The sequence below is a fragment of the Pristis pectinata genome, chromosome 4 (genome assembly GCF_009764475.1).
Source record: "Pristis pectinata isolate sPriPec2 chromosome 4, sPriPec2.1.pri, whole genome shotgun sequence".
NCBI lineage: Eukaryota > Metazoa > Chordata > Chondrichthyes > Rhinopristiformes > Pristidae > Pristis > Pristis pectinata.
In genome coordinates, this window is record NC_067408.1 from 48,272,143 (window position 1) to 48,296,363 (window position 24,221).

The 24,221-nt window shown below is 41.0% G+C and overlaps 1 protein-coding gene across 1 annotated transcript in view; it reads left to right on the top strand.

The window, feature by feature from the left end:
- Positions 1–22,837, top strand: part of shtn3 (shootin 3) — a 107,829-nt gene extending 84,992 nt beyond the window's left edge. The window contains exons 13-17 of the mRNA XM_052014265.1: positions 3,566–3,583; positions 9,296–9,355; positions 13,908–14,028; positions 16,398–16,545; positions 18,791–22,837. Coding sequence (XP_051870225.1) covers positions 3,566–3,583; positions 9,296–9,355; positions 13,908–14,028; positions 16,398–16,545; positions 18,791–18,968 — 525 coding nt within the window. The 3' untranslated portion in view covers positions 18,969–22,837. The remainder of the gene's footprint in view (positions 1–3,565; positions 3,584–9,295; positions 9,356–13,907; positions 14,029–16,397; positions 16,546–18,790) is intronic.
- The last annotated feature ends 1,384 nt before the right edge of the window (positions 22,838–24,221 follow it).

A 24,221-nucleotide genomic window follows, 5' to 3' on the forward strand; every position in this document is an offset into this window, starting at 1 on the left:
TAGTGACATTTTCCTATTCTTCTCTCTGACATTTTTTATTCCTCTGTTCAAAGTGAACAGACTGTATTTATACAAAGTCCACGAGGTATGTACTTCAGACCCATCAAGCTTTTTAAAAAATTATTTATTTTTAGGATACGTGTGTGTCACTGGCAGGCCAGCATTTAATGCCCATCTCTAAATGCCACACTACTTCCTTGAACTCAGTTTCTTGAACCACTACAGTCTTTCTGATGAAGGTGCTTGCACAGTATTGTTGGGTAGGGAGTTCTAGGATTTAGACCAGTAATGATGAAGGAAGATAATGTAGTTCCAAATCAGGTTGGTGTGTGACTTGGAGGGGAACCTGCTGGTGGTGGTGTCCCCTAACACCTACCACCTACATGCTTCTAGCTGGTACAGGTTTGGATGTGTTGTCTGAGTAGCTTAGGCAAATAACTGCGGTGCATTTTGTAGATGGTAATGCCAGTATTTATGTTGTTAATTGTCTGATCTTCTTGCTTAAGCTTTCATCAAATGGCTAGAATAGCAGGAATATTTCTGCTTGGTTTACTAGATTGTTACTTTAGTCAACATTCTACCATGAGGCAAAAATTGTCAACAATCAATCTTTCTACCATTGCTCTTCTACTAGCGATTCTGCAAAAAGTGCAACATTTTCATCACTTTTAGATAAACACGTGGGCCCAAAGTTTCATTGTAGGTAATGTAGAGAGTTCAGTAAGACTGACGACATGTTCACCAATCACTTTAGGAAAAGTGAACAGTTAAAACTAGTTCAAAAGGAGAGTCCATGGAGAAAGGTTGTCCTGCACTTTGTTGGAAAAAACTTGTATATGTGGCCAGCAGAGGGCACATAGCCCTTGTAGTTAAAGGGCCAGTGAGCAGTTTGTTTTCCACCACAGTTAATGGTTGTTCCTCACAATAAACTGGAAACATGCACCACAAGTTATGTTTTCTCTGTGCCAGTACAGTGATAATAATACAGAAACCAAGAATCAGATTGTTGCACGTCACTATGTCAAAAGATAAGGGGGATAACATTGAATGGTGCTGTCAAACGTGTGCTGAAATTACATTACATTATTAACCCCGGGCATCATTGACTTAGGATAGATGCATACACAATTTGTGCTTCCAGTGCATTAACCTATACTGTTGCTGCGCAGAATGCACATCTTCGGGTCCTGATTTCCTAAGAGACCAGCACCAGTTGAAACTAACTATTGCAGATGGAACCAGTGCCTTTTCTTCTTAAAGATGATGTTCTTTGTGACTGCAAGAAGTCATTCGCAGCTTCCTGAAAGCCATGGCTAACTGTAGCAGAGAGCAACAGGCTGAATTTTGTATGTGGCTCTGGAGGAACAGTGTCAAAGAGACGGAGAGAAGGAGAAAGTCCCTTTCCCGCAGGGGGGCAGGAAGCACTGTGAGGAGGTTCCAAATAGACCTTTGCCACAAGTGAAGCACTTTTGCAAAAAGTTTAATGATCTCACACATGTATCAAGGTCAGTAAGGACATCAAATACATAGCCACTGCATCACCAGCCTCATACTTGGTGTCGGGCTGCCACCAGAACAAAAGGTGTACTTCACTGTGTTTCGATCTACATGTGACTAATAAAGATATATTTAAATTTTTAAAAAATTTTTATTTACAGCGTGGTAACAAGCCCTTCCGGCCCAATGAGTCCGCGCCGCCCATTTTAAACCCAAATTAACCTACCCGTACGTCTTTTGCAATGTGGGAGGAAACCGGAGCACCCGGAGGAAACCCATGCAGACACAGGAGAATGTACAAACTCCTTACAGACAGCGACGGGAATCGAACCCCGATCGCTGGCGCTGTAATAGCATTGCACTAACTGCTGCACTACCGTACTGCCCACACTTATCCACACAGCAATAAACTCTGCTGATCAGTACCCCTACCAAACATCGTTACCTCCTGCTAGGGATAGATCATCAGGTTATGTAGATTGATAAGGGAAGATCATGTGCACTATTACCTGAATCTCTCACTTCTCCTTTGCAACCATATTTGTCATTTAAATCAGTCCTTGGGAACAAGGCGGAGCAGATATTTGTGCGGAATCCCTCAGAACAGACAATATCCTAGAGATGTTGAACAGCAATGGGATAAGAGCAACCATCCTCATTCAGAATATTTGCACTCATCGGTGGATCCACTGGGCCACCGTGCTGGATAGGAAGCAAGTGGAATTACAGTGTTTACTCTGACAGGACAAACTAATATAGTTGTCAAACAGCGAAAATCAAAGTCGGCAGATCCTGAAAATCTGAAGCAGAAACAGGAAAAGCTGAAAACATTCAGCAGTTGAGGCAGCATCAGTGGAAAGAGAAGCATAGCTAAGGTTTCGGATCCAAGAGTCTTTGTCAGGATCCATGTATTGGTATTGGTATTGGTTTATTTATACTCCAAGTGACTCCAGGTCCTCAACATGAAATGTTACCTTTGCTTCTCTTTTCACAGATCTTGCCTGACCTGCTGAGTGCATACCGCATTTTCTGTTTTTTAGTTTAGTTGTCAAGCTGGCCATGCTCACATAAGCTTTTACACCTAAATGTTTGCGGAAAAGAGAGAAGGACAATTTAGTAACAAGTTGCATGTGTAATATTAACTTGTCTCCATTTCAAAACAACTTTAGGCCATTTAAATGTGGTTATTCAAACAGCTTGAAATAATTTATCTATGTAAAAAGTAAGGATTTTAAAAATGAAATGTAAGCTGGCAAACTTTGGCACATCATGTTGGAGCTATCATTAGACCAATCCTTGAGCACTTCAGACCATTGACAGACAGAAGAAAAAGCGTCAGATGTCTGTGAACAGTGTAAAGATAAACCACAAGGTTGATCCAGGAGCCAAGTCTTTTGCAGAAGATCAGGCTTTGCCCCTGCCCTGTAACTGTGCTTGTGGCCCTGGCTAATTTTCCCAGGTCATTCATTTTAGTACCTTCTGCTGGCATTCCCATCTCATTTAGGGAACATGGCTCAAAGCAGGAGTGAGCCATCAGGCACTTGTCTCAGGCCACTAACTTCCAGAGCAGTTGAAGACATGAAGAATTGTTTTGAACCTGGTGTAAAAATCACAAGACTAAGGAGATGTAATGCTTATGCTCCAATCAATTCAATTCCCTTTAGATCATTTAAACTTTGTTTCCCATCCAATCTACATGCCCATTGAAGTGCATGGCTTACCTCGATTCCAGCTATGATGAAATGGATATATTGTGTAACATATTCCCGCCATTTGCATCTCATTAATTTCAATTCATCCATTCCCCCATCGCTATTGTCACAACATTTTGGAATAGTCGCCTCTACCCACCGCCCAAATTTTATTTTGTTTCTGCAAACGGGAATTCTGTTGAGCAGCCGGATGAGTTAGGTGGCCAAATAGCTACTTCTTGTTTGTTGTTAAGATTTCTTTTTTAAATGTGCTTTGATTACTAGGCGGTTTGTTTCATTTTAGACATTGGGAGACTTTTCACAGTGTATCTTTCCCCTTCTTTCTTGCTGGCTGATTGATGATTTCCATTCTGAAGAGGAAGGTTAGCCACAAGGTAGGACTCTTGCACCTGCTACTCCCCACTCCTAAACCCCGCCAAACCTCATGTTCTTGAAGTCCGTCCTGCACATAAATTCAAACATTCAATTAAGAACTGCCCACTTGGCCCCTGAAGCCTGCTACACCATTTAATAAGATCCAGGTGATCTGATTAACTCCATATTCCCACTCAACTGTAGTAACCTTATTCCCCTCCACCCCTTTCCTTATCAATAATCTATCTAACTCTGCTTTAAGAATATTCAAAGACTCTGCTTCCACTGTCATTTGAGGCTCCAAAGACTCACAACTCTCGAAGGAAAAATAGTTGACTTCTTTGTTTTAAACAGACAACTGAAGTCATAAATTAAAGGAATAGTTTTGCATTTCTTTTCCAAAAATACTTTCTAAAGCTATAATAAACAACAATGGGTTAAAGTCAGGCACTTACTTGTATAGATTGGTGAGAGGAGCTTTGTTATAAAAACCGGGAATTATGGTACAAGTCCTGATTATTACCTAGGCAGTGAAAGGGGAGATTCTTTTGGGTCTGAGGGAAACAATTTTATTGGTGCCAGACCTGCAAGTTAGCTAACCCCTCTCTGTGCGTGTGAAGCTAGCAAGGATGCCTGATAAAGTAGCAGTGCCCTTACCACCTGGGAATCTGGATTCCTTTGTCCAGCTTCTTTTAATGTTAGAAAAAACAATAAGCTCAGATGCTGGAAATCCAAAATCTCAACTGCAAATGCTGGAAGTACCCAGCAGATCAAGCAACATCTGTGGAGGGAGAAAGAAAGAGTTTATGTTTCGTTATGACCTCTCAACACAATAATTTGTTTTTCATGTGAGATTGAATTGATCCTGAACAAGGGAGTAGGGAAGAATCTTGTTACACTCCAAAAAGGAGAAAGGGAACGTTGAGATGATTTGAGTATTGGTAGCTCAGGGAATTAGTACTCCTGGGCAGTCTTTGCATGGTACAGGCCTGGTCCTGATCGAGAAGATTGTGGTCCTCCACTATTTCAGGAGTGGGCCAGCAATGATGCCATGTGAATCCATGTGGGACTCTTCTGTTCCACAGACAAGTATCTTTTACCCCAATTGTTTGTAACACTTCCTGCCTAAAGATGTTAATTCATGGACCATAATTCCACTGCCCTGACTACTCACTGTACTCTCACAACAGGTTGTTATTTATGTTGGAATATAGGTAATAGAGTGCTGGTAGGCAATTCCAACAAGGGGATTACAGTTTACCCCAAGCACTATTCTCACCTCATGCCGTGCATGTATTTTTTCAGTAAGGGTAAGCAGATCATGATCACTAATGGAAGCTCTGGATTATGTTCCCTGCATTGCTTAGCTCATTGGTATCAGTGTTTTTACCATCCGCACCAGTGGAGAAGCCTATTTAGCTCGGGTTTAAGTTTAATGTTTCTAAAGATAATTTGAAATTCAGAGTCCTTTTTTACTATTCCACATTATGTGATGATGGCCCTCTCCCTTCTTCAGAAGTGGCTGCTGCAGGGTTTGTAAACTTCAACTGTTTTATTCTTTATATTTACGATCAATTGTACAGATTTATTGGTGAGCATGACTGTAAACATGGCTATTTCTTTATTTCCACACCTGAGAGTCTGGGTATACTCTGAACTATATGTAGCATTGTTAAAGAGAATATTCTTGAAGGAGAAATGCAATAACATAACGGCAACATAACAATGCCACATGGCTGAAGTATCAACCTCACAAGGATCACTTGGGTCCTGATCCTGTTCCTTTAACAAGGGAGTTGGGAGACTAGCAGAAATGTCATGTTAATATTAAAGGCATGATCTCCTGTGACTTGGCGTGACAGGGTTCTGTGCTTCCACTGTGCAGATATTTGGAGAAGACATTTGATTTTGTCACGGCAGCTTGGGCTCAGCTGTTCAGTCAACCTCAGGGAGCAGTGACAGCAAATGAGCTGCTTGGCAGGCTGCTGCCTTAAGGATGCTCTGCTCTTAACGTGAAATAGTTCAGGGAATATAACCTTTGGTATCACTCTTGCTCTGCTGTTGTTTCCATGGCTATGTGAACCCCAATGTACATTTAAAAAAATTGCACTGCCTTGGTCAAAAGAGATGGACTTCATAAAAAATCTAAAATTTATGAGTCACTGACTCTTTGAAGATAAGATACGCATGGGAAATTTTCCCTTTTGCTGGACTTTAATTGGATTTGTTAAAAAAATGTAAACATTTTGTAATCCTAGTCCAGGTAAAAATTTTAAAAACATCTCATTGAAATAAACTGGAGGTATCAATGAAATTGTTCCAGGAGCACGGAATCAGAGTCCTGTTGAGTTTTAATGGCATGCAGGAAACAAAGCTTTAGTCATTGTAAACAAGCACTTGGTTCAAACAATTATACAGAATTTTAAACATTCTTCTGGAGTGAGTAGAACAGTACATTCTTTCTGTTAGTTGGTTTAATTTAATACAAAGAGGCATGGCTGAGCACATCAGATCTGTGGAATTCATATCCTGCGCTATTTATAAACTCTAGGATGCTTCATGTATCCTGGACAACCAGAGGTGCCATTAGTTGGAGGGGCTCGAGCTCTGAATTTTGGAGATCAAGCAACAGTTGATGCCACTATGGTGAATATGTGAGGGTGTGTGTTTTGCGAATAGCACATTAAAGGAAATGGTGACCGTACAACTGAAGAGAACACAGCCAGTGAGGGACAAGGTGACAAAAGGGCAGGCAAAAAGGAGCAGTCAGGTAGTTAAAGGAGACCCCTGAAGGCATACTCTCTAACCAGTATTCCCTTCCAAGTACTAATGGGGGAGGGTTTCCACTGGGGAGTGGAGCCCCAGCTAAGGCTGTAGCACCATCACTCAGCTGTAGAGAGGAGGAGAAAGGTCAAGAGAACAATAGTTATTGGGAATTCTATAGTTGGGGCAGAAGACAACATTCTGTGGTTGCAGAACTGATTCCAGGATGGTATGTTGTCTACTTGGTGCCTGGATATCACTGAGCAGCTGTAGAAAATTCTGGAAGGGGAATTCTGAAAATTCTGGAACAGCCAAGTGCACGCTCCATGACTGCACCAATAACCTGGGTATAAAACGGGGTGGGAGCCAGCAAGAAGATTATAAGGAGATATGAGAGAGATTGAGAAGCAGGATGTCAGAGGTTGTAATCTCCAGTTTCTTCACTGTCACAAGGCACATGGAGTATAAAAATAGGAAGATAGCACATATAAATATGTGACAGAGGTGGTGCTTCAGATTCCTGGGACATTGGGGCCAGGTCTAGAGGAGGCGGCATCTGTACATCACAAAGATTGAACCTCAATAGATCTGGGACCATTATCCTCCCAGGAATTTTATCAGTGCTGTTCAGAGGGGTTTGAGTTTGAGAGAGTAGCATTGAAAGGAAGAAAAAAGATGCAAAAAGAGATAAATAGCTCCAGAACAAGATGTAAGATGTTCTTAGGCAGGACCAGACTAAGACAGAGTATAAGAAGGTCTAAGATAGGGTTAAACTCGGTGGAAACATATTAAACAAAGTTGTGAGCTGCAGGTACATCTAGCCATGAGGGACAATGTTAATGAGGCAATAACAGAGACCTGTCGATAAAATACAGGCAAGAATACATCCTAAATATTCCTGGATCCAAGGTGTTCACGAAATGTAAGGAAGGAATAAAAGCAGGGGGAGTGGCAGTAATAATGCTGGAGGATGTTGCAGTGCCAAAGAAAGGGGACGTCCTGGACAGATCAAGGGCAGAATCTATCTGTTTAGAGAACCAAACAGCAAAACTATAATTGAACAATATGAGGCCTTTAAAGTGAAGGTACTTCAACTGCTGTCTTAGGTACATTCCCATGAGAAAGAAAAGTAGGGAAATAAAAGCCAGAAATTCTGAAGGGCATTGACAGATTAGATGGAGAGAAACTGTTCCCATTAACGGAGGTATCAAGAACTAGGGCACATAGAGTGAAAGTAATTAGCAAAAGGCCTAAAAGAGACATGAGGAGAAAACATTCACAGAAATGGTTCAAGTCCAGAATGGACTGAAGGCAGACTCGATTGTAGCATTCAAAAGAGAGCTGGGTAAGTGTCTGAAATGAAAGACAATGCAGTGCAGTAATATGGGACTAGCTGGATCATGCTGACATAGAGCCAGTACTGACTCTATATACTGAACATATTCCTTCCTTTCCATAGCCATTCTTTGACTCTGTGATTTCTGGGAGGGGTCTAAATTGTGTTTATCAGATCAGACCCACCACATGTATGTTTGATCTATTTTAAAATTCAGTGGAGATGAACAGGGGGAGAGATGTATAAAGTGTGGCTGATCCAATGTTGCCCCTTTTACACCATCACCAAGACTGGGCCAGATCTTGTGGACTTGGTCCCCCGCTTGGAATTACCTCCAGGAATTGCCTCCAGCAGTATACTGGCAGTAGCAGAGGTCCTGGCTCCAAAACTTCGGTTTGTTAGCTGTAATGGCCATGTGGGGTTATTACAGTTCTGAAATGTCTCTGACATTCTGAGACTTCTAAAAACTATTAGATTTGAATGATAATCTTAAAAAAAACTTAAAATGATTAAAGTTGATTTTAAAATGAAAACATAAACTTAACTGTATATACCTAAAACACATTAATAATTTAAAATATTAAACTAGAGCAAAACAATTGGGAAAATTTGACTCACTTTCCTCTTTGCCTCCAAATGCCCATGGAAGTCAGAGGGATCCTGCACTATGAAATCTGTCTGTAAGTCCAAGAATTCCTTATTAGAGAACATATTTGGAGATTTCTGGAACTTACTGCTCTTCAGCTGCTAATCATTGACATTTGGAACCTCTGGTGTTAGCCAGCAAGATCTGGCCCATTATTACATTCCATAGGCTAAGGCTGTGGGAGAAACTCTGAATCCTAAATTAGTGTCACACATGCAGACCCCAAGATAAGACTCCACACCATGCACTTAACCAATGCACTTAACCAATACACCATGCACTTAAGGCTGTAACTCCCAGTTCTTTGGCAATGCTTTTGATTCAGTGCCGATCTTGGTTCTGAATGTGTACAAATACATAGCAGGCGAAACAGTGGACATGTGCATCTGAATATTGTACAGGATTTAATACAGCGTTGGTCTGGGGAAGAGTTAAATATTTAAACATTATTAGAATAATAATGTAGCGTTAGGTTCTTTCCTATAAATATTTCATGTAGACATAATATAGCTGGTTGAATGGTGGGAGGGATTCGGAGATTTATTGAAAAGAGGTAGAGGTACCAAATGGGGTGAAGCAGCCATTCCAATTGAAACTTTTTTGGATTCCAAGTGGCAAATTATAGTCAATAATTACAGGCAGTGAATCACAGAACAAAATGAGAAACGGCTTGCAAAGTTCCTCATTTCTGCTCCTAGACTAAACAATCCCTGTTGAACTGCAGACAGTTTCTATAGGAAGCGGAAGTGTCTGGTTTAAACCTCTGAAGCACTGTGCCTAGATATTTATGGAGAAGACTGAAAGCCAGTTACTTAAGCTGAGGTGGCAGATGGAAGGCAGCTGCACTGTGATGCAGTGAGATATTAACTTGCCCAAGGGATGCTGCTGGGGCTGCAGCAGACACCACGTGCTGTGTAGCTGAGGGGGTGCAGTCTTACTGCAAGGCCAATATTCATACCTGCTGTGTGTTTGTTTTTACCCTGACAGCCGCCACCAGTGGATGAGAAGACACAGGAGAGCGCCATGGATGAGCTGAAGGGGATCTTGGTAATGTAGCAAACTAGTTTAACCCTTTCTTCACCAGCACAGATTTAACCATTTTGGTAAAAATAAAAGTAGCAGTCCAGATAGGGGGCTATGTGGGAGGGAAGGGTTAGATAGATCTTAGAGCAGGATAAAATGTCGGCACAACATTGTGGTCTGAAAGGCCTGAACTGTGCTGTAGTCTTCTATGTTCTATGTTCAGATGAAGGGGCTCAACCCCAAACGTCAACTATCCATTTTCCTCCATGGATGCTGCCTGACCTGCTGTGTTCCTCCAGCAGTTTGTTTTTTGGTAAAAGTAAAACTGTGTGGTAATAAGAATGGATCCAGTTGAAGGTTTGCCTGCATATTTCAAGTGGAGACCAAAGCCTAGAAATTGGATCCATTTCAGCATTTTCAAATCCCATACAAAAGCAGTTATACCTGGGTTAGATCATGCCAGTGATCATTTCTAGGTGAAATTGCATCCATCAGAGAATTGGCCCAGACACTCTGTGCGCAATTCGCGTTAGCGTGGCTGACATCTTCCTAGTGATGGTCACGCACCTAATGATCTCACAGCTCTTGAAGCACACATTCCCTCCATAGGTGCAATCTACAACCTTTGTTCATCATCCACTGAAAATCTAGAACATCACTAGATTTTCAGGTGTCAATTAAAGTGCTGCAAGGTGATATTTTGCACACAGCATCTGCCAGCCTCAGCTTTCAGTGTTGAGTAAGCTTCATTAGTACTACTCCCTTCCCAGTTCACAGCCTTTTTGTTCAAATCAATTACAAGCTGCACGTAACAATCACTGGCCCCCTGATCCGCCCACAGCCCGCAGTTTCATGGGGGTGCTTGTGTCACAGCCTTTCCTGCCACTGTACTGTGGTTATCATGAAGAGGGTTCTTAAGGTTCCAACTCACTTAGAGTCATACAGCATGGAAACAGGCCCTTTGGCCCCACTGGTCCATGCTGACCAAGATGCCAACCCAGTGATCAGCATATCAATTATGAGATCTTTATACAGCACCCAACAGGAACAGCACAGATCCTATTTTAACACGTTTATTATGTGCAAAATGCCAGAGCACTACTTTAACTTAATTGTCCCCAATTTTTTCAGGGATCAGCAGAGACGTTACCAGAAAAGTGTGAAATCCAATTTCTAGGCAGGGAATATTATGAAAATTTGGGAACTCAGCCCACATTTCCTTGCCCCTCAACAGTTACAGAGGCAGGGACTGAAATCCCATCATATTCCATAAGTTTTAGTGTGCTACTGCACTGTACCACAACCCCACCCTACACCCCAGATTCCACTGAACCCTCCCGGCTCCCAGTCCTACCAATCACATAATCTGCTGATCTCAAACCCACCCCTCTTCCTTCCAACTTCTGCGGATCCCCACACGTTATCCCACTTGCCCACTTCCAGCCCCAGTCCTCTCTACGTCCCTTAACTACCCTACCCACTGGCACCACACCAACAACCTACAGCCTACACGACTTAGTCCATTGGCTCCTCAGGACCTCTACTTGCTGTAGCAGAGATACTGGAGAAAAGCTTTTGTGTGCAGAAAGTGCACACGGTCAGTTGTGTAGAACATTTTGGGCCATGTATACAAGAGAATTTCACCACGGGAGGGCTTGGCACAAAATCAACACAATCGCCCACCACAGAGCAATGCCTTTTCTGGTACTGTAGAAGTTCTCAATGTTACAACCACTATTACGTTCAGAATTTAGCTCAGGATGCCATTGTTGTGAACAATCTAATTCAGAGTCAGTACACGCTCCTTGGAATAACACCTTGATCTTTGCTGGTGGGTTAGTCCCACTCTGTAGTTCAGTGGAAAATGCTTTGCATCCTATTCATTGTATAGCCAGTGTTTATATGACCTTCCACCAAACTTGCAGGCAAGAGCAAGAACTGTGAGGAAATTCGCCAAGATGTTATGCTTGTCTTCGTTATTATAGCAAATCCCTACTTCCCTCCATAATAAACATTGCACTGTACAATAAAACTAAATCAATAACACATTTGCGTGTATTATAATAGTTTGCTTTTACTAAAAAAAAGTAATAATAAATCAAACAATTTACAATTCTTTCATTGTCATATAAACCAGACCCTCTGTGTAACTCAGCCTGTATATAATCATCCGTGCTTAGCCACACAATGAAGCTCATTATCTAGATGCTCCAGGCATTGCTTTGAGTTTGATATTTACAAATTCTCCATATTATTTTCAGCAGGAGACTTTAAATATCAGGAAATCCCTTGGGGCTCGGCATTAATGTGAGGGAGAACAGCTATTAGCCTTCTTCAGCCTTTCCATTCACTACCCAAGTATGGTAACCCTGCACCCACCACTCGTTCACAAAATGCACGACTGATTAATAAAAACTCTGTATAAATCAGTATGTGAGGAGCACTATTATCGACTCAGCTGAGGATTAGTGGGCAAATCAGCATTGTGCTTTGGTGAACACAGCACTTAGAAATGTGAGAGAGTTTCTGACTTGAACTTTATTATTGTGGTCAGAAAGGAGGTGAATTGTTGTAATGCCAGATCACAAGATAGCAACTCCCTGTCAATGCATCCATTACATTAACATCTAGTGTAGGCTTGAGTAAATTATTCACATTGTCAGTTTGACACACGGTAGCCTTTTCCCCAGTATACTCATAATAGTTAGTTGCATTGCTGTTTAGGGAAAAAAACCTAAATAGCCTAATTGTGTACAACACAAGGAGTTATGCAAAATATCTGCAATACTGACTAATAGACCTCCTATTATAGCACACAAATGCATTTCATATCTCCTTAATGTATCTCTTAAACAACATAAGCCTGATGATAATAACATTTATATAACACGTACGACTGTCTTAGACAACAAAACTTACACACTTCTAAATAACACAGGCCCACCTTTGTCTAATGTGGTACCTTAAAAAAATCAGCCTCCATGCTCATGCTAAAATATCCTGCATCTCTTCCTTATAATGCTGATGTACCTCACAGCAGCATCCATGAAGCATGAACGTGGTTGTAGATCTCCCAGCGTGGTAGGAAACACTTTTATAACCAGAACGGTCACTCAGAGGCAGTTTTGTCCTTGAAAGGAAGTGGATGGGGAGGGGCAGGGGACAGACTTGGGGCTAAGTACCTCTGATGGGACATCATGCCATTGGGAGTATTCACCCAGAACAGCGACTTTGGTGTTCAGGAATCCCAGTCAATGCAATTGATTCACTTACCTCAAAATGGATGAGTTGACTGATGGTGCCTTTGCACCAGCTGACCTGAGAACCTTTGGCCAGCTAAGGATGGAGTTCTTAAAGTGATGCTGGATCAGGCCCTCACCCTCCAGCTAAAGCCCTCTTTAGAGTTCTAGGTCTCTGCTATTCATTAACAGTATTTATACAATTACATTTATGAAAATGAAGTCAATCATGTGTTGCATGCTGATCAGTGGCTTCTATTTGTGTGTGATTTATGGACAGAGATCTGGAATATAATTCCTCGAAGACTACTTTGTATACACAATATTTGCATTTAGTTGTTAGATTTTACATAAACTTCAATCATCTAACACATGAAAACATTGTGCTACATGATAGAATTTCTGGGACTACATTCTTCCACATAAAGTCATCAAAAATGATATGTAATGAATTGACCTGTACGATCGGTTTGTAAGACAAGCTTTTCACTGTACCTCGGTACAAGTGACAATAATAAACTAATACCAATACCATGTTCCTTTTTGAGGCAGCTTTTGGCAGCCGATTTAATGATGGTTGGCATGGCTACCAACAGCCTAAGTAAACTGTAGCACATATGATGCATGTTGTGAGCAGTCAGGAAGGAATTCTGACAATGTAAAGGCCTCCGACAGTTGTGTCTTCTATAGAATATATGAAAGCCCAAATAACTGTTCTAGTCATAGATCAAAGCAAAGCTTTATCAGTACATTTTCTCGTTGGACAACTCTGCATCAGCCAATGAGTTGAGTGCAATGTCAGGTGTATGTCTGGGTTTATGGCAAACTATCGACTGTACAGCTAACCATATTAATTTACTTCATGGAAGAAGAAAACGAAATTAAACTTATGAAATTAACAACAGCTTACTTCTCCCAATCAAAGCAGAGTATTTTTTTGCCAGAAATTCAAGGAGTGGAAAATAATTAAACACAAAGTAATGTGCTTCAGTTCAGTGTTGGTTCACATACAGCAAGACTGTCAGCAGGTTTGATGACAATAGAATTACCAAATCATGTCTTGGAGTAATGTTGCCACTCAAAACAGGTGTTCCATTACAGGGGATGGTACAAATCCTGCACTGAATGAGATCCCATCCAACACAAGTTTTTCCCCTATAAAACTCATAAACAGCATCATATTTCTGGACTGTTGTCTCCACTACAAATATTTTTGTATCTATTTTTACCTAAATACTGTATAAATTTACAAGCTTAAGTCTTGCAATAATGATCTGGGTATGTTGAGGTTGTCCAGAATAATGCTTAGTGTGTACTTCTGTGACGTCTGCTGACAGGACTCAATGAAGAAGAGCCCAAGTCGAGGGTTTCCAGATGCAGGTCACAACAAGACAGAGAATGAGCTGGAGGTTGTTCTGAGGCGGAGACGGAAGCAAGCTTCGGATTACAGTCCAAGAGGTACTGAGATTTTTTTTATTAAACAAAAGAAACTTTATTCATAATAAAGGAAACTATATACAATAATAAAAACTGTTCAAACCTTTACATTCGTGTACAGTTCAATTCTTAGTGTTACCTTTATATATAAAAAACACAGCACCGATGCCACACGTGTGGCTCCCTGAGGTGATACCCCAATCCCATCTTTACAACATTTGAGCGGCTTCCTCGCCTGACCCTGCCCCTCCCTCTCCAGTGGCAGAAGAACCCTAAACTGTCGTCCTTCCCCACCGAGCCCTCGCGCTGGCTGCACCCAGCTTCAGTGCGTCCCTCAGCACGTACTCCTGCAGCTTGGAATGTGCCAGTCTGCAGCATTCCCCTATGGACATCTCGCAGTGCTGGGAGACCAACAATTTTCGGGCAGACCAAAGGGCGTCTTTCACTGAGTTGATGACCTTCCAGCAGCATCTGATGTCCGTCTCTGTGTGTGTCCCTGGGAACAGCCCATAGATCAGAGAATCCTCTGTTACGCTGCTGCTTGGGATGAAACGTGACAAGGACCCCTGCATCTTTCGCCACACCCTCCTCGCAAACCCACAGCCCGCAAAGAGGTGGGCGACCGTCTCGTCCCCGGCGCAGTCCTCCCGGGGGCAGCGCGTGCTGGGGGTGATGCCCCAACCGTGCAGGACGGATCTTACTAGGAGGGCCCCTCTCACCGCCAGCCAAGCGAGGTCTTGGTGCTTGTTGGTGAGTTCTGGTGATGAGGCATTCTGCCAGATGGTCTGGACAGTCTGCTCAGGGAACCACCCCACGGTGTCCATCGAGTCCTTCTCCTGCAGTGTCTGCAGGATGTTCCGTGCTGACCACTTCCTGATGGACTTATGGTCCAAAGGGTTGCTCCAGAAGAACTTTTCCACGAAGGACAGGTAGTGCGGCAACGTCCAGCTGACTGGGACGCTGTGTGGCCACGGGGCCAGGCCCATCCTTCTCAACAGCCGGGACAGGTAGAACCTTGGTACATAGTGACACTTGGTGCCCACGTACTTGGGTTCCACACAGAGCCTGATGCAGCCACAGACGAAGGTGGTCATCAGCATGAGGGCGACATTGGGGACACCTTTACCCCCATTGTCCAGCATTTATTACTTTATTAGCTCAGATTCTCTAGCAACGTACAAGCTTGGTTATCTGTAGCTGAAGATCTAACTGTTAACTAATGGCAACATCTTTGATCAGAGCAATGTTCATAGTTGGTGTCATTGTAAACAGTAACATTATATCTATTTATGTCATTTAGATTCCCATTACACAAATCTAGAAGCTTAATGTCCCCATTAAGTCATTTTGACTTCTCATTACACAGATTTAGAAACTTAATGTGCTGATAACTTTGTTCTACACATCCCGCCCCCACCTTATCTCCTACTGCTAACTAACCCGCATCTCTCTTTCCCAGTCCTGAAGGGTTGCAGACTTGAAACGTTGAATGTTTCTCTTTCCAGCAGATTCTACCTGATCTGCTGTGTTTTTCCAGCATTTTCTGTTTTATTTTTGGATTTCCAGCATCTGCAGTTTTTTTGATTTTCTTTTTTTTTGAGTTGTGACTTCTTTTATGTTGAATCATTTATGTGTGTCTAAATCAGTTATTTATAGAGTTTTATTATTTGGTGTATTTTTCTTTCAATGTTCTTCTAGAACATATCATTTCTCATTTACTCCTTCTCAATTTTTGTCTGCAAACCATCTACAAGATCTACTAATATGTCTCATGTAATCCTGAAGTTACTCATGTTTCATTGTTAGGCACACACTATATTTGTTACATCTGTAAATTTTGATATTGTCCCCATTACTTATTTCCGGATCATGTGACACTAACCCCCAGATGCATCCTAAAGGTTCAAAAGATTTCCAACAAACGTGCACTAATTTTTGTCTTCAGTCCTTCAGCCAATTGTCTTTAATACATTAATACAATCTAGTCAATTAATACAACCTAGTCAATTGTCTTTAATACATTGCATTATTTTTAAAAAATCATACATATGCAGCAACTTATCAAATATCTTTTGAAACATATACACAGCATCCACTTCATTTCCTTTATCAATACAGTAACAGTTTACAAACAAGGGAAAGGGGGAAAATTTAGCTTGATGACAGTGCATGGTGATATCCATCACTATCCAATTTTACTCCTTTCACTACTGCTCACATGGCACCACCCTCATATGAAACTGTGGCAAATGGATTTCATTATAGGTAAATGTGAGGGTATATGCCTTGGACCTCAAAAGAGTGAGAATAGAATCCATGACTGCCGGTATCTGTTGTCAATTGTAAATCAACTTTAATGAGGAAGATTTGACCTCTTCTATCTCTGACAGACGGAAATGACACAGATGCCAGTGATTCTGCCTCTTCCAAATCCCTCAGCCTGAAGGACAGCGATGAAAGAAAAAGTGATAACCTGGAGCCCAGCCCTGTGCTCCAGGCTCCAGCAACTGAAGACCAGGAAAGCAGCACCTCTGGAAGGTAAAACTGGGGGCGAATCTGCTTGTTCTCATGATGCAAGTGTGCACACTTGTTTAAACTGAAGTCATTCCTGGTAGGTGAAATGAGGCACTTCTGGGTAGCACAATACCCATTGGTATATGGAGCTTACAAATAATTTGTCTTCCAGCAATATTTTCCTGACATTTTAAACATTTTCTTGTGTAGTGTCAAAAATTATACTTAGGTAATATTGCAGTCTGTGTATGTTAAGACATATGTTATTGTGCTCAAGAATAAATATATTCTACCTCTGGCAGGTTCTTGTTCTGAGATAATTATACTGACAAAGCACACACAACATACAAACTCAGCAGAACAGACGGTGGCTGCAAAATGAAGCAAAACCAGGCTGAGACTGGAGTCAACTAACACTGCCTGTTGGCTTTCCACATAAATCCTTTCTTGTCTGTGTTGCAGCTCTGTAGGAATTCTTGGAATTCCACACTCTACAACCTTAATGTTCTTTGCCAGCTGAAAGCTGGTGCGAGCCCCTGTGAGGCTTCGGGTATTCCCAGTAACCTGGCCACTGCTCTGGCGATCGATTCTGTTACAGTCCTGCCACATTCAGTCATGAACAATTAACCAATATTGGGAGTGGTCTCTATGAACATTCCTACCCTCAATGAGAGTGGACCCCAGCTCAGGAGTACAAAAGCCACAGCTGAAGAATTCTCAAACATTTTGAGCTCGAAGTGCCATCACAGTCATCAGCTAATGCAATTCACCATGTAATATCGTGAAATGGCTGGGTACAGTGGATACAGAAAAAGCATTTGATTTTCTTCACCACTGATGCCCGTGTCCTGAGCTCTGTAATCTCTCTCTAATTCACTTTTTAAAATCCACTTCTAGGACCAAGCTTTTAGTTACTTATCCTTTATCTCCGTATGTAGTTTAGTATCCAGTTTTGTTTGATAATCCCTTCCATTCAATTACTATGTTAAAGCAACATATAAAAATAGTGGAGTTGGACTCTTTATTTTGCCTCTGACTTTACACTCATTTCACCACATCAGTCACATCCATTACTTCAGCTGCTTGGGTCTCGTGCTGAAACTGGCTTCCTAATGCTACTCCACTATTAAAATGCACCATAACACCAATCTCTATGAAAATTTTGGTTAATGCTTCCTTCCCTTGCTCAGTCTCTGGAAACTACTTTGATTTTTGATATTGCAATAACATGTACATACAGAATTAGACTGCAGTCTAAAGGATTATAAAGTCTGATTTTATAAACTTTGCTTGTATTCCCTCTAGTGAACACCATAGGTGGAAGCAAAAATTACAAAGAGATATAAATAGGTAAATGGATAGGCAAAACTGTGGCAAATGGATTTCAGTATCGGCAAGTGTGAGGGCATATGCCTTGGATCTAGAGGGGAGATTGTACAATGAGAATTATATTCCCTGGAATTGAGAAGATTAAGGACCAATTTGATTGAGGCTTTTTCAAGGAGAAATAGCAGTGAAACCAGGTAAATTATTTCAGCAATTTTGGGAATCTGAGACTAGTGGACAGAGTTAGGCCTTGCAGAAATAATATTAGGAAACAGTTGTAAGCACATAAGAACAGCCTTCCACAGAAAACATTGATGCTGGGTCAACTGTTAACCTTAAATCAGTGGTTGGTAGATTTACATTAACGTAGACATTGAGGGATATGAAGCAAGAATGGATAAATGGAGGTGGGTCAGGGATCAGCTGTGATCTGACTGAATGGCAGAAGAGGTGCATTGAGTTAAGTGGTCTCCTCCTGCCTCAATGAATATAGATTTAGCAGTGAATTAATCAAGATATTTAAATGAAATGAAATGAAATGAAATGGTTTTGATTGGGTGAATAAGAAGCAACTGTTTTCTTTGGCAGTGGAATCTATGGTCGAGAACAGAAGCTGAAGATTAGAGCCAGAACATTGAGAAGTAAAATCAGGAAGGGTGCTGGGAATTGAAATTCTATCTCCCAAAAGGCAGCAGAGGCGGGGAGAAAAGAAGCATTTGAAAGAGAGATCATTAGATTTTTGTTAGGTGAGAATATCAAAATAAATCGAGCAAATGTGACTGGCTAAAGTAATGATTATATTATGATCTCATAAATAATAAGGCAGGCTCAAAAGGATGAATGGTCTACTCCTGTTCTTATGTTTCCATTAGATTTTCTTTATAAATGTAACTTGTTTTTATTTATGTCTTTTTTTAATCGTTCTCCTTCTTTCCCTTTTCAGCTCTGAAGAAATGAAGCAGAAATGGTTAACTAAACAAGAAAACATTCAACCCCAGGGTATTCTTATAACCATAAACAGCCAGTCAGAATCACCTGACCAAAGAACCACTCCCGCTCAGGGCCAGAACAAATCCGAAAGTCAAAGCACAGTTCAGGAAAGCATTGATGCAGATTGTTAATGGCAGCAAGGAGGTGTTGTTGTCAAGGAGCTTGCAGTTATTGTTGAAAATGATAACCTGTCCATCTCACCAGAACGCCTTTAGCACTGATGTGCAGGTTCAAATGAAATGGCTGACATGCATGACCTGGTGAGGTAGCTTCCTGAGAACATTCAGGCTTAGTCACAAGTTCAGCAGGAGGGTAGTTATAAAGTCAATTAAATATAATTCCTCTTCTCTCCACAATGATGTTTATTTTCTTTACAGTAAGTGGGTAGAAAGTCAAAGGCTGGAAGGTGCAGAAAAGGAATTTCTAAGATACATTCCTAATGCCTTCTATGGCTGATTGCAGATACACTTGACATCACTGCCTCTGTTGAGAGAAGTTTTATAGATGTTTTAAAATTCAAATATAAAGTCCACAGTAAACACATCTGGCTGTTGCCTTGAGAGCCTCATTTTATTTTTCATTTTATTAGTTTAATCACCTCCTCAAAAAGATTTAGGCATCAACATTAGTCACAACTAATTACAAATTCAACCAAGACCACCATTAGGAATTCATTCAAATGTAATCCTCAGAATCCCTGGGGATTAATTATGCCAATTTCCATCTCTTCCTGTTGCCTTTTAACCATAACCAAGAGCTGATCGAGGACAGGGTTTTTATAATACAAAAGGTGTATAACTTGTGGTCTCCTGAATTCTGCTGAGCTAAGCCAAACAGGAGCTCCCTCTCCCTTCCTTGAATGTATAGTCCAGCATTACAGAACCATCCTTTCATTACTGGCCAAAAACAACAGCCATATCATTCCAAATGCACACTGTTAGGCAGGGTAGTATCTAGAATTGATAATCAATCAAATAATATTAGTTGAATTCCCCCGTTATATCATTCCTGTAAAACTTGATCCTCCGGATCGTAGCACTGAACCAAAATCGAGTACTTGCTGTGTACATTCTGTTGTAAGTCTCTCATGCACATGGAAGAGGAGTGCCATGAAGGAGACGCACTGTTCTCTCGTACCTCAGCTCAGTGCTGCTTCGTAATGACTTCTCAGCAAAATACACATGGTTGCTGTTGCACATCTTATGGTACCATGATAGCACATCTAGTTTCTCCGTAGATTTAATGTGACAACTTAATGTGATTTTGATGAGCACAACTTCATGAAAGTGGGAAGAACAAAGAAACAGGGCAGCTGGAGCAAATAGAAATTGAACTGGGTCTTACTTCAGGTGTCTGGGTTGTTCAAGTCACAGGCCATTCCCTAGTTGAGAGGCATAATAACAATCAACGAAAGAAAATCTCCATTAGTTGTAGCTTTATGACCTGTGACTGATGCTAGAATGGTAAAGGCTGCTGCTATACTAGAGTTACACCTATATTCAAGCCAGAAAGAATAAATGCATATCTTCACACTGATCAAACCCACCAGGGAATGTAAGGTAACATGGTTTGAGGCTACATACTGATGCAGAGACAGATTTTCAACCAGCTGCCTGGCGGCTAAGAGGAATTACAGAAACTGGCCAATTTCCAACAGTGTCGAAAATCTGTTCCAGTTCTGCAGTAATAAGGATATTGCATGTGAAAGTATTTTTAAAAAAGTAAGTTGCTTAACTAAGTATGTTTAACAGGAAATGTTGCACGGAAGCACAATTCTAGTTACTCCACTTTATGGTAACAAGCTTAATTGAAAAGTTACAACTGGAAAAGTTTAATTCTACAAGCAAAACAAAGGAGATAAACTGGTCGCTGAAACAATGTGCTGGCTCACAGCAAGTCTGATGTGAAGGCAAGCGGTCAAAGCAACATCATAATTATCTAATCAATTTATAATGGGGTTATGGTTGATGTTAGGAGGTCACTGCACATCTCATCTTGACAACAGGTCATGCAGGTTTGTTGAACAATTATAACATTCCATACATACTTCCTGCTTCTCAAGTCCCTGGTCACCAATGTCATTACTGAGCTGCCCATGTACTTACATGCCTTTTGACTTTCCCTCCCTTCCTGCGGATGAGCTATAAATTCATTCACACAACTTCAAAAGTAATCAATGCCGTGGTGTCAAGTTTGGGCAAGCAGAGACCAGAGCAATTTTGTGCACATTTCTTGGTGCCTTAGCACCTGTTGGGAAAAAATATCCTGTCGATTTTAGACAGATAGTCATTCCCCTTACACTTTTAACCAGTATGAAACTACCCCAAGTGATGCCAAGATTAGTGCAGTTCACAAAATTTGTCCACTGTGAGATTTTCAGCCTCTCTAGTCTGAAGAAAACAGTTCTTCTCACAGAACAACCAGTTTTTACTCACACATTTCTCCTGAAACTGTGCTATTTAAAGAGCCACCGCTCAAACTACATCCCTTGCCCTCACTGAGATCTCTGCCCTCTTGCAACTTCAAATGTAGCCCCACACAAGACCCTCTCGTGGTCACTCTCAGTTTCTTCGTCTCAGGACTACTCCAGGCAGCTGCTGCTGCAATTGCTCTCTGCCATACCCCATGGTTTGCTGCTCATTGCTGTGTTAGGGAGGTCACGCAAACTCCATATTTAAGGATAGGAGACTACATCCACTTTTCCCTCAGCCCATAGGAGCAAGTACAGGCATTTGACTACAATGGAGGCTTTGCCAAAGTTCATATATCCTTACAGAGGCCTGGCTGGGCTGGAGCCCTGGAGGTTTTCTGTGACTTCGTGCACAGAGAACATGCCTCCTTGAACATTGTTCTGACCCCCTGAGCACAATTTCTCACTACCAAACCCCTCCCACCCCTACCCATTATAGCAGCATTATTTCATTCTGTGGCCGCACCTTACAATGAATTGTAGAGCGTTACTTGCACTGTGCTTTGTTCCGTTAAAGGCTGACTACTGAGATCACAATTGAGCTATGTGTTGAGAACTTCCAATACATTGATAGGAAAAGGCGGACTGAAACTGGCTATGCCAGGTTGTGGAAACCCAACAATGCTGTTCTGGGAATCCACACAGTTGAAGCTCTAGCTGTTTATATGAATTTCTCAAACAACATTAGGGTGAACCACAACACTGTTTTAACACCAAAAAACAAAGCAGACCATTTTTAGGAACTGGAGTCAGGCATCACCACAGGGTACTCGCACACCAAATAATATCACACCAAGGAAAGGTATTCTTTTGGAAATATGATAATTAAGGATTTTTTCTAGAATTAATATCACATGGAATATATTTTTCAGGCAATCTCTCATGGAATACAGATTTCCTAACTGTGAAATGTCAAAGTTACAGAAAATCACATTTATAATTTTCTGCGAGATAGTCCTAGTGCATTGCTGTCTTCCAACTCACTCCCTTCAATTCTCATTTTGACTTTGGTGCTTTATCAAGTGTCACAGGAATTTCCATGCCTTTGAAGCAATTACATGAGTGGCTTGAAAAAGATTGTTTTAATTGCTATCGGGTGCAAGATTATCTATTCTCATTCTGTGAACTGCTCTCAGAGGTGAAGCAGTGAGTGCAAGCAGCACTCCCCCAGCCCCCCACTTGTGAAACCATGCACTTAGGAAGTACACAGGGCGATTTATTTCCTGTAAGGAACAGTCTGTCATCTATCTGCAAATCGCCATGTGGCAGCTACAGTCAGAAACTCATGGTATCGCCATAGTGATTGTTCAAAAGCCCTGTTCTCTGGCAGCAACTCTATAGGGAATGTCACAAGGTCATTTGAAAAGGCTACAAAGCCTACTGGTTTTTGGAAGATAAACTGTCACTCACAAAAAAAATGTTTGTCTGCAAATCCAAATCTTTGACTTTCTCATATAGGTGCTATTATGGTTACTATTTCAGCTCAATGCAAGGTGTTGATTTGATTGAAAGTTTTCTGCTGAGTTTTCAACAAACATTGATGAATAAAGGAGAAAAATAAATTATATCAATCTCCCGGCTTTACTTTGGTTGCTGGTGATTTAAGCAAATGTAAACTTTTTGTATGCTGTGCTTAGTGGAAATTTACAGTGGTTGGTGCACTATAATGCAAGAGAAGCCAGTTCTGCCATAGCATTCAATTATAGCTGAACAGTGCCTTGTTTTTCAGCTTTGCTCTACATCCCTTTAAATCCTTGCCTAACAAGACTCAATTAATATTCACTGTCTTGAAAACTCCAGCTGTTCTCCTAGCATTCACATCCTTTGGGGAATAGAATGCAAGATTTCTGCTACACTTTGCTGATCACCCTCTTGAATAACTTAACTCTAATTTTAGGATCATATCTCCTTGTTTGAGATTTCTCCTACTGTATCAATTATGTTTTTTGTCAGATCCTTTCAACATTTTAACTACTTGGATCAGATCACCCCCTCAATCTTTTACACTAACATGAAAACAACAAAAATTTATAATTTAAGCTCACAATTTAACTCTCTAACACTTGACGCAGATTACTAATGTGCAGTTATTTTTAAACTAGTTTGTTCCTTTAAGACAACAAAATCAAATGCTGAAAATAATTAAGGGTTAATTGCTGGCAGGTGAAAGTTGCAGATTGGCAGGTGCTCCTGAATTCAGCTCTACATCCATAAGGTAAAGGGTATGAAGGAACAGTCTTCCATTCTCTTTAAAAATATTTTCTGGAATGAAATATGCACTGAAAGAAAGAACTGCAAATGTAGTATCTTATAAGATGTAATGCACAATGTATTATAGGCTAGAAATTCAATGATACTGAACAATATATCTTTAAAGGGTGTGGTATAGATAGTCAGTGCAGTTCTGTGTGAGGCTTTCAAGCAGTGAGATGCTATTACGGAGGAGCTTGAAGATTTTTTGTTCAAGGTGATATACTGGGCATATGGATGGCACCAATGGTATGGGGTAAGGGTCATGCTAGTGCCAGTTCCCCAGAGAGTGAGGTCATACAGAGGATTTGGATGATTATCGGGTGATTACAGGAGAAGACTAATGATTGAGCACAAAGGCTGGACAAAAGCATCCAGTATAGAAGATATCCTCTGATCAGTTGCCATCTCCTTGCAACTTTGATTTATAAATTTGGGATGTTTATTTTGTATTGGTTTTTAATTTTGCATTACAGCCAATTAGATGCATTGATGTAGAGGCAACAATGTGGAACAATAGGTGAATGTGGTATTGGTTTATTATTGTCACTTGTACCGAGGTACAGTGAAAAACTTGTCTTGCATACTGATCATACAGGTCAATTCATTACACAGTGCAGTTACATTGAGTGAGGTTGTAAGAGTGCAGTGCAATAAGGTGCAA